This window comes from Apis laboriosa, unplaced genomic scaffold, assembly GCF_014066325.1.
Source record: "Apis laboriosa isolate Shangri-la unplaced genomic scaffold, ASM1406632v1 scaffold62_cov152, whole genome shotgun sequence".
Classification (NCBI taxonomy): domain Eukaryota; kingdom Metazoa; phylum Arthropoda; class Insecta; order Hymenoptera; family Apidae; genus Apis; species Apis laboriosa.
In genome coordinates this window covers 703290-714533 of record NW_025223954.1, presented here as the reverse complement: position 1 = coordinate 714533, position 11244 = coordinate 703290, and the positions used below count along the sequence as shown (strand labels likewise).

General features: G+C 50.1%; 1 protein-coding gene across 1 annotated transcript; it reads left to right on the top strand.

The window, feature by feature from the left end:
- Positions 1-317: 317 nt before the first annotated feature.
- Positions 318-10062, top strand: LOC122718343 (protein Wnt-1). Its single transcript, XM_043943288.1, has 4 exons — positions 318-445; positions 3711-3973; positions 9141-9415; positions 9505-10062. The coding sequence occupies exons 1-4, from the start codon at positions 318-320 to the stop codon at positions 10060-10062; spliced, it is 1224 nt and encodes a 407-aa protein (XP_043799223.1).
- The last annotated feature ends 1182 nt before the right edge of the window (positions 10063-11244 follow it).

Below are 11244 nucleotides of genomic sequence, written 5' to 3'. Positions count from 1 at the left end.
CAATCTCATCTCTTCCTTCCTTCCTTTCTTTCTTTCTTTCTTTCTTTCTTTTTCTCTTTCTTCTCTCTATCGTGGAATTCCCTGTGCAACGTCCGGACGTGCAAGTGTCCCTTAACGATGATTTAAACGTCTGTCGTCTATTTGATCGTTGGATACACGTGGATATATCGCATCTCCAGTGCTCCTCGACAGAGTACGCTTTGCTAAAACTTGCTATGTGCGCGACACCGTTCACGGAGAATACCGTGTGATGTTCGTAATCCGGTGAGTGGAACGTTGGTTGGTGCATGGTGTTTCGTCCAAGATCGCACACCCCCATGATTGCATTCGATCGTCGACAGAAGATGAGACTTTGGGTGATTATCTGTGCCCTGGTGGTGGCGATTCACGCGTCCATCGCCGAAATGCCAAGGAACAAGAATCGTGGTAGAGGATCGATGTGGTGGTAAGTGAAAAAAAATTATTTCTCCGTTCGATATCGTTTCTCGAATCCGGCGCGTATAAGATAAAGTTGGTGGTGGTAGTGGTGGTGATATGGTGGTGGGGTAACCGCGCATGACAAGATCGACGAGACGGATGTAAAAAAAAAAAAAAAAAAATCTACTAGTCGAGTCGTTTCGGGGAAGGACAAATTTTTCGTGTGTCGTTGTTCGGTAACGTTCGACGGTTAATTACGGACCGACAAGAGTCGCGTTAACACCTGTCTCGCGTCTTTTATCGAACGAACGGTGGCAGCGACACAGGCGGGGCGCGCCTTCTTATTAATTCATTAATCATAAGCCTGCGGCTCGTTCGTTTCAATCCGCCAATGATTTCTCATAGGTTGAAACGTGCCCACGTCCCGGCTACAAGAAAATGTTGGATGGATATTAGATAATGGCTAACTTCATTAACCGGGTAATAAATAATGTTGGCGGTGCACGATCGAGCGTGCGTGCATACGTGGTTGAGCGGCGAGCGCGCTTGTGCTCGCGCTCGCGACCGAAAGAGATAGCCGCGGAAATATCCGCGTAACGATAAAGTGGCGGCGATAAATCAGCCAGAGTCTCGATTGCTTTTCCAACCGCGTTGATTTAACACACTGTCACGTGCGTCCGCCGCTCGGGTAATTATTACCTACGAATTAATTAATCTAATACGACGGTAAATTCGCGTGGACGCGTACAAAACAACCTGCTTCGAATTTTCCAGTCGGGAGTAATTTATTATCGCCGGCCGTGTCTGCAATAGGTCGACTTTTCGATGTATTCGCGTTGGCTAAGCTTGTCGCCTGTTCTCGATAGATATCATTGGCAAATCGCTAATATATTCGCCGGTAACAGGGAGATAACTTATCGCGTATAAGGCGAATAATCCCGCTAGACGAATCTGGTGCGACAGCGTTTCTGGGTGGTCTTCGAACCATCGTCAACATCGATCGCGAGATCTCGAGATGGATATTTACACGCGACGATTGAAAAATTTGACGATTCGCGATAGTTGTCTAGCCGCGGGCGCGTTAGATCGGAATGGAGGTGCGCGAAACTGGACGAGAAGTCGGTCGGTCGATCGATCGAAAAAGACGTCGTCGCCGGTTCGGATCGGAGTCGTGACATCTCAACCTGATTCGCGACGTTGTCGTTCCACGTGCGATCGCGATTCAATATCGATTGTACGCGTTCGTCGAGGATTAATAATAACGATCGAATGACGTTATGAGGGCGATTTCGAGAGCTGGGTGATTGTGGTGATGGACGATCGATGAAATAATTCAACGATAATCGCGCGAATTTAATATAGCCTTTTGTCACTGGGGGGGACGCGTGGCACCGGATCGTTATTAGTCCTCGTCGGACGATAAATTATTTTCGTCGTGGTGGCGTGTCCGCTGGCAGAAAACACGTGGACAAGTTAGATGGAGAGGAGCGAGAGGGAGAAGAGGGGACAGAGAACCGGGTAGGATCGTCGTCTCGAGAGTCGTCCCTGAGCTTTCTACCCGACGTAAATTACAAGCAATAGATATATCCTAACCGGTCCGGAGCACGGCTTATTTATGGACATCGCGCTTATCGAATGCATCGTATAAACGATTCACCGGGCAAGCGCGCGCCCGTCCGCCCGCCCGCTCTCGCCTTCTCGAGTTCTCGAGTTCTCGAGCTCTCGAGACCCGCGGATTCGTCGAACGATCGTACGGCAAGAATTTCGCGCGTCGACGAAAAGAGACGATCTTTTGGAAGGGATGTTGCAAATAACGCGCTCCCCGATCTTTCGATTAACATCGCCGAAGAGATTCCTCGATTTCGTGTACTCGTCGAATCTTGAATACGCGACGAAACGAAAAATTCGCGCCGTTGCTACTCCAAGAAGAGTTCGATTTTCATCGCGTGATCGCCAAGTTGAAAGGAGGGGGTGTTCCGCGCTGATGTTGGTCGATTTTACGAGCGGTTTGTACGTATCGCGATTCGGTTTATTTATACGGGGCGCAAGAGTGTCAACGAGAAATCTCGGTCGCAGCTGGCTAGACTTTTCGCGGTCGGTTTCCTCCTCGACTGTCTCTGCTAGGCGTCAAGCGAGTCGTTGACAACGAACCGTCGACGGAGGTTCTAGGAGAACGGTGATTAGCTGTTTATTATGCGCGGCGACGAGAGATCCGATCCCTGCGGGCGCGAGCTATTTTTCGAATCGACGTAGCTCTAGGCCGCGTAGAACGTGCTCCCATTCTCAACTAGGAAAAATAACCAAACGGGAGGCGTCTCTCGTACGCGTAGCGAAGCGGCAAAGCAGTCGTAAACGATCAATCCTCGTCTTCGCGCGAGGATCGTCGACCGCCGATCTCGAAGCATTCCTGATCCCGCTCGAGAAACGTTTCTCTAAAAGTTTGCACGTTCTTCTCACGGATGGACAACGGCGCGGGCAGAGACCGTTCTTTCTCTCTCCCTTTCTCTCTCTCTCTCTCTTTCTTTCTCTCGAGCGTTTTTCTGCGCGACGCTCGATCGATCGAGACGCGAATTCTTTCGCAGCCAGAACTCGCGCGGCAGCTTGATTTATATATACGCCGCTACCGTTGACCGAAACTGTTGAACCAGTTTCGTCTTTCGAACTAATTCTCCTTGGCGCTCCTTGCCCCCTTCCTCCTCTCTGTCTTCTCTCCTCTCCTCTCCTCTCTTCTCTTCTCTTCTCTCTTTCTCTTCTCTTGAAGAGTCTCTCTTGTTGTCTCTTCTTCTCTCTTTTCCTTCGACTCTCCGAGCCAACTCTCGGAGTGTACCGTTTTTACGCGTAAACCAAATTAGTGTCGACCGAATGCACGACGAATGCCAATGTACGACGTACCGATTGTGAATCGCGGAACCAGAGATTTCGCACGATTTATTATACGGGAGGGATAAAGGTATCATCGTGGTGAAACGGGAATGCCAAGTCCCTCGGGGGGACCACCGGTATCGTTCGCTGTCAAAACTCTTCGTTAACGCGATCCTTGTTTGAAAGGGCGTCTTTCGCGCGGAGTCTGCCGCCTTCTTCTCGGACTCCTCCCTCCCTCCCAGACTCGATTCTCTTCGAGACGCGGAAGAAAGACGTAGGGAGGATGATTTAGCGCGATTATTTTTTTTTCTTTTTTTTTTTTTCTTTTCCTCTCTTTTTTTCTTTTCATCGAGCAACAAACACGCGAGGATAATCTGTGTTGCGATCGAGGAGAAATTAAACGGACCGACTTGGTCCACTTTTCTTCCCAGGGGAATCGCGAAGGCAGGAGAGCCGAACAATTTTTTGCCAATGTCTCCAGCCTCCCTTCACATGGATCCCACAGTGTACGCGACCTTGAGGAGAAAGCAACGCAGGTTGGCCAGGGAAAATCCAGGAGTGTTGATGGCGGTGGCCAGGGGCGCGAATCAAGCGATCGCAGAGTGCCAACATCAGTTTCGCAATCGTCGATGGAATTGTTCCACCAAGAATTTCCTCCGTGGGAAAAATCTGTTCGGCAAGATCGTGGACAGAGGTGAGCATCGGATTTCCTTTCTCTTTCTCCGCTGCTTTTTTACTCCCCGACCAATCATCTGGTTCGTTAATTGCCGCTCGAAAATTATCAGCGCGGCGCGAGCTTCGCTAATTGACGTCGAAAGATATATACGTATACCTTCGTTCCTAGCGATACTCGCGAAATTAGCGAACAACTTTGCGAAGGCCGAATTTTTTATTTTATTTTATTTTACTTTATTTCGTTTCATTTTATTTCCTTTGCCTCGAATCTCTCCGAGGCTGCCACTTCGCGACTAGAAGTCGAGAAGAATCGAGATTCGCGATAAAACTGCGCACATATATACATGTATAACGGACCATAAGGTGGACTCGTTCCACGTTCCCAAAAAACAGCCCATTGTCCGTGGTCGTCTCCGACAACCGGTATTCCCGATAGAGATTTACAGGAGACGAGGTTTCGAGGAAGGAGGTTGAGAGAAAGACGAGAAAGATGAGGAACTTCTTGAGCGGAATTTCTTGAATTTCGCGGACCCACGAATTCGTCGAGATCTCGAGCTTTATCCGTTATCGTCAATATCGTTTTGGAAGTTGCGCCATCGAAAGAAACGATTTTCTCTGGCCATATATATATATATATATATATCGATTTGGCGACATCGTTATCGATAAACAAAGCGAATTCACCGAGTTAACTTTATTATACAAAGTGATCTAATTTCAACGCGGTATTATCGTTAGTCGATGGACTCGCGAAGCACCGTAAAAAGCTAACTATTCGATCGTGTAATTAAGATATAGGCGTAATTAGATTACGGTTCCGTGATTAATTTTCCCATCGAGTTGTGGAATTGAGATCATTGAAACGAGTACTAGTATCGACGTTTCTTTTTTCTTTTTCTTTTTTATTTTTTTCAATGCGTTTTTCGAAAGTAAGACGAAAAATGTCAAGAGAATTTTCAAGAATCGAGAATTCGACGATTGTTCTATCTCGAACGTGCTCGCTTCGTATATTTCATCTCTGTTTCGCTTGATTTTCGATGAAAGACGAAAGATCTCGAGATCTCGAGATATCTAAGAATCGAATTCTTGGTGGCGAGAAAGAGGGACGCTCGAAGCGGAAGATTATTCGAAGAGGACAACAGGGTGTTGGCGCGGAGGGTTGTAGCGGAAATCAGGGAGATAGAATTGAGTGAAGGGGAGAGAAGAGGCAAGGATCAGGATCGTGGAGAGGAACGAGGGGATCGAAAGGGGCGTGCCCTTGGTCCGAAGGCCCCGGGCACGTGCCCTCACCGACCAGATGTATGTTTTGCAACCTGATAATGGACCTTCTCGTACCAGTTCTGGCTCCCCTGCGGCTCTTTTAGATCTCGTCGAGGCGATTGTAAGCCGAGCTTTTTCGCTCGGCCCGCTCCCGCCCTATTACGTTCGGTGTCCCCATATGGCCACTTATCGCGCTAGTAAAACTGAAAAAAAAAAAAAAGAAAGTATAGGAATACAAAATAACGAAGAGATCGCTGCCCATAACCCTTGCGCTTCGCCACGCATCGACGCGCTTCCAATATATCTCTCTTTCTATCTCTGTTATCTAGCTGTATCTCGATCGAGATCAAATTCTCGATCGTTTTTTTTTTGTAAATCTTTCACGATAGAAATGTAAATCGTGTCATTGATAGAATTCTGATATATGTAGACGCATATGGGAATGAAAGCAACCATGATCTTTCGCCCTTTTACGATTCGCTTCTCGATCTAAGATCCGAGGAAGATCAGTTTCTCCTTTTGATCACGATCTCGTTCCTCTCTCTTTCTCTCTCTTTCTCCCTCTCTTTTAATCAATTCGCATCTTTTGTCTTCGAGCGAGATCTTCGAGATTAGATCTACGCGGTGCTCGTGTAAGCGCGCGCGAGGGGAAACGCAGATCGCTATCGACGATTCGTAATGTTCGCGTGTACTCTTATTTAAAGATCGAGCAGGGGCCGAAAGGGGGGAAAGGGGAGAGGGGAGATCTGGTGCAGACTGGTCGTCGCGGCGACCTAAACGGTCGTTTCCGGATTATGCAAGGGGGGTCGTACGATTACATACGCTCGTCGCGTGCGTCCTTTTCTTCTCGTCTTTTTCACGATCCTCGCTCTCTTCTCTATCTCTTTTTTCTTCTTTTTTTAATTCCACCCGACCGTGAACGAAATCGGTTGAATTCGGTAACGTCCGTTCGACGATACTCGAGCGGCAGAAATATCCCGCGCGTGTCCAAACCGAAGGTACGCCGCGATACTTTTGGAGGCGTTTGTACTCGATATTATAGCTGGTAGTGAGTAGGTTCGCGGCCTGTAATCATTTCGCCGCCAAGAGCCACCTACCGCATCGGTGTCTACCCCTCGGTTTCGTTCGCTCTCCTTCTTCTTCTTCTCTTTCCTCTCCTTCTTCTGCTTCTTCTTCTTCTTCTTTTCTCCTTTCCCCTGCGGCTCATCGTTTCGAGGTGTTGGTCTCGCGTGGATTCTCGAGCCGAGAACTCCGTATCCGTCTAATTGCTCGGTAAACTGCGAATCTCGCGAGGCCTCCGTGCGATCCGTGCGTTGCGTTTTCTTTCCATTTCGGACCACGCGTTCGATTCTACCGTTTGGAGAAAAAAAGAAAGAAAGAAAGAGAGAAAGTGCAACGCGGAACGAAAGCGATCGGAACGCGAACGGTCGAATATATATATAGGGAGAGCGTTCCGTGCACGCGGACTTGGAGATCGGGATCGAGATCGGGGAGAGAGGAGGAAAAAGAGAAGGACAGGAAGAAAGGAAGGAAGGAAGAGAGAGATAGGATGGAGAGCATCGAGAGGCCATTTACAGGGGAAATTCGCGATCGATATCAAAACGGCGTGGCGCGCGAGCGTCGCGTCTTATACGGAGACCCGTCATCGGGTTTTTACGACGGCGTTACGCCGCCATAAATCGCGGCCTATGATGGGCTACATGTGTCGACGGCACGCCACGATTTCTTGCGAAAACGTGAGCCGCGAGCCAATGGGCCTGTTGCCCCCCATCGGTCCTCCGTGATTTTTACATCTTGTTTGCTTCCACGCTCCGGAGTACGAGTTCCCGCGCCAGTCCGCATAACCTATATGGCGATCGCATTTTCGCACCCCTCTTCCCCCTGCGTGTGACCCCTTCCCCCTCGACCCTACACCACTTTTGCATTCAAGCAACGCGAGCCGGTCGATGCAGTTTTTCGAGGATCGACGTCGCTCCTCGTCGACCAACCACGCGTTTCTCTCCTCCTCTCCTCTCTCTCTCTCCTTTCCTTTCTCGTTCTTCTCTCTCCCTCGCCCGGCTTCCTCCGGATCTTCGCGGCGGTAGCAATAATTTCCGGCGATTTTATCTTCCTGGAATTTCACCACGGTCGCGGACGACCGTCGTAAACCCGCGTCGCGATGTCACTCGGCTACGATCTACTCTCGTCCTCTCTCCACCGCGCCTTTTTATTTTTCTCCTTTCGGATCGGAGCCGCGACGACGCGCTCGCTTTTCGCCAAACAACCAACGTTTTTCTTCTCCGCTACGCGAACAGGTACGCGACGAACCACTTTCCAGCAATACGTGCGTACGTACGTACGACGACCGGCTATTTACCCTGTGGCAACGAGCCGTGTGTCTCCGCTATTTGCACGGACCGATAAAGCGAACGTGAAATCGTTTATCACGGCCCCGAACGAACAAACGTCGAAGTCGTCGTCGTCGTCGTCGTCGTCGTCGTCTTCGTCTTCGTATGTGCGTTCCAAGCCCGCGAGGAGGACAGACAAACATCGGAAATATGGAGAAGTTACGTTCCTTTCTCTCTGCTCTTTCGATAACGATTTTTCGCCTTGAATACCGTTCTCGTGACTCGACTTCGTCTCTCTTATCTCGACCATCCGACTGTTTGACGATCGTAAAAAATCGTGGAGGAAAGCGATCGTGGAACGCGGTCTTCTCACGCTCTCTCCGAAGACGATTGCGACGAGGGAGGGAGTACGCGCGAGATGATTTCATCGTCAACAACGACGGGGGAGAACCGGGCGTTTTCGCGAGAAAAACTCCCACCAGCCGTGTAATCCTTTCGGTCATGGCAGTCCGAGATGATGAGGAATAATATCCGGAACCGATGAAATTTCGAGGAGGACAGCTCGAGGATTCGGCGCGGTAACGCGGTGGAACGGCGTAAATCTTGCGTTCCCTCGCCGTCGGCCTCTTCCTCGTAAGGTTTACCTCCAGCCTGGAAAGGATCTATCGACCACCGTTTTCGCCTCCGGTCTTTGGATTCGGAGGATTAGGGAAAAATCGTTCCTTTCTCTCCCTCGCTCACTTCCCTTTCTCCTTCCATTCTTACCGCATTTCGGCGTGAAAGCGCTTTTTCTGGTTCGCGCGGGAAACGCGTGAACGCGAATGCTGCCGAGCGTCTCAATGCTCGCGCGCGGAAAACGACTCGTGACGAATTCTCGCCCCGAAATTTGACGCGGTCGATTACGTCCCCCGATACCGGTTCCTTCCCTTTTCCTCGCGCTCCACGACGGTTTGACGTCTTACTTGGACGGTCCCACAGTTGAAAGAAGGGAGCCATCTCTCTCGACCCATCCTTTCCGTTCGACGGCCACGGGAATCGTGACGCATCGAGCGATAACCTTCCGTTATCTCCGCGACCATACACGTAGGTGGCAATTGGCGAAACGACCCTTTCGCTCGGCGGCTACGCGCGAGATACCTTCGGTCGGTCGGTCGGTCGGTCGGTTGCAAAGGAACCGGCAGGCACCTGCGCCTTATGCAGATAAGGTCGAGCTGCCTCTCGAGGGTCAGCCCGCTCGGGGTTAAGGTCGCGCCTGCTCTCGCTCCAACCGCTCATCTCTGTCTTCCGCTCCAACCACATCGGACCACGTTTCTTTTCCTTCGCATACATCCTCTCGGCTTCCCTCCACACCTGCGCGGAGCGGATTTCGCGCGCGCGCGCAGGTAGTCCACGCGAACGACCAACGATTGAGACGTTCCTCCTCCTCCTCCTCCTCCTCCTCCGACATCTCTCGACTCGCTCGCCGCAATTTACGAATCATCCTCCATCCGATGTTTCTTTCCGCTCTTGGCCGGATCAACGGTACGATATACTTTTGCGACGAACGAGATGAAAAGAAGAATCGTAACCCGAGTTAACGGTAACGGTATTTTGTTACAGGTTGTCGAGAGACCGCCTTCATCTACGCCATCACTAGCGCTGCGGTGACTCACAGCATCGCGAGAGCGTGCAGCGAAGGCAGCATCCAGTCCTGTTCCTGCGACTATACTCACCAATCGCGACCACCATCCACGACGCGCGATTGGGAATGGGGTGGTTGTTCGGACAACATCGGTTACGGTTTCAAATTCTCCCGTGAATTCGTGGACACGGGCGAACGCGGTCGAAATCTGCGCGAAAAGATGAATCTTCACAATAACGAGGCAGGTAGAGCGGTAAGTTTCTTTCGCGGCGATAAAAGGAGAGGGGAGAAAAGGAAAGAGAAGAACGAGAGGATCGAGGTGGTTTGCTTCGTATGTCGCAGCACGTGTCCTCGGAGATGCGGCAGGAGTGCAAGTGTCACGGCATGTCCGGCTCCTGCACGGTGAAGACCTGCTGGATGAGGCTACCCAACTTTCGCGTGGTCGGGGACAACCTGAAGGATCGATTCGACGGCGCGTCCAGAGTTATGGTGAGCAACTCGGACCGGGTGCGTGGCAATGGGAACGCGATCGTGAGCAATTCGGCGAGCAATTCGGTGCACGGGCATCGAGAAGGTCTGGGTCGTCGACACCGGTACAACTTCCAGCTGAAGCCGTACAACCCGGAGCACAAGCCGCCCGGACCGAAGGACCTCGTCTACCTGGAACCCTCACCCCCGTTCTGCGAGAAGAACCCGAAACTCGGCATTCTCGGCACCCACGGTAGACAGTGCAACGACACGAGTATCGGTGTCGACGGCTGCGACCTGATGTGCTGCGGCAGAGGCTACAAAACGCAAGAGGTGACCGTCGTCGAGAGATGCGCCTGCACGTTTCACTGGTGTTGCGAGGTCAAGTGTCAGCTCTGCAAAATCAAGAAGACGATACACACGTGTCTCTAGGCCAACCCACCACCCCCTCTCCCTCTCGTTCCCCCTATCTCTCCCCTCTCTCTCTTCCCCATCCCCGATTTCCATTCTTTCGAAGAGACTACCTCCTTCCTGGCGAAGGAATGTATTTCCGTAGTCACTCGCCGTTCCCCGAATCAATTTCGTCGTCTTCGTCGTTGTCGACGAGAGAAGAAGATGATCCATGCGATTCTACGCACGAAGGATACGACGCTGCGTTCGGTTTCGCGTCTCCGGATCGAGCGAATCCCGCGACGGAGCCGTTACGGAGCCTCCTCCTCCTCCTGTATTGTCTCTCAGTATTACGCGAAACGATTGAAACCGTATATTTATTACGACGTTCACGGACGCGTACTAAAGACTGAGACGGTGAGAATGATTGTTAATCGGATCGCGATCGTTAATCTTAGAACGTTAGATGTAAAAATTTTGAAAAATGGTCTCACTGTACATACGACATTTCTCTCTCTTGTTCTCGGATTTTTTTTCTCCGAAACATCTCCGCATGGCGCTTCGAAACTTTCCACGCGTCATTTGTTTTCTCCCCCCTTCCCCCCCTTATTTTTAATAATAGCGAACGCGAGATTCGTTAAACTCGTTATTTATTCCGATCCTTCGGATCGCGTACTTGTATATAATATGCGTAGACTAGTTATATTACGAATGAATATAAATTTATATGTAAAATGTATATATTATATTTTTCGAAATATTTATCGCGCTCGTCGAAGCGTCGCGCGAAAAGTCTCCCCCCCCCCCCCCCCCCTTGTTTGTAAATATTCGACACTGGTGAGATGGAAACGAGGTACGAGTAAATTATTTTTATATACATATCTCTCTCCCTTAGCTCCTTACGCTGTTACTTTCGATCACGTGCGGCGATCATCCACCCACACGGATTTAAGGATTGGAAGTAACCGTATTTAACCATCCAGCGTTGGATGACGTCTCGACTTTTCTAACTTCGAGCGAGAAAACGATGATTTTTTAACGGTAATTGTACGCGAATCGTGGATTCTTTCTTTTTTTTTTTTTTTTACACGATTTTTTGTAATTTATAAAAGAATGGACGTATAAAAAAAAAAAAATGAAAATAAAGACGATTTACGAAGGAGTTGAAGGACTCGTCGACGCATCATCATTCTTGTTGTCTCTCCGGATCTCCGGATGCGTCGT

Bases quoted from the DNA above. Each gene is read 5' to 3' on its own strand.
- LOC122718343 (XM_043943288.1), top strand. From the start codon at position 318: ATGATTGCATTCGATCGTCGACAGAAGATGAGACTTTGGGTGATTATC. The intron at 3,974-9,140 runs GTGAGCATCGGA...ATTTTGTTACAG, and splicing joins CGGCAAGATCGTGGACAGAG to GTTGTCGAGAGACCGCCTTC. The intron at 9,416-9,504 runs GTAAGTTTCTTT...CGTATGTCGCAG, and splicing joins ATAACGAGGCAGGTAGAGCG to CACGTGTCCTCGGAGATGCG.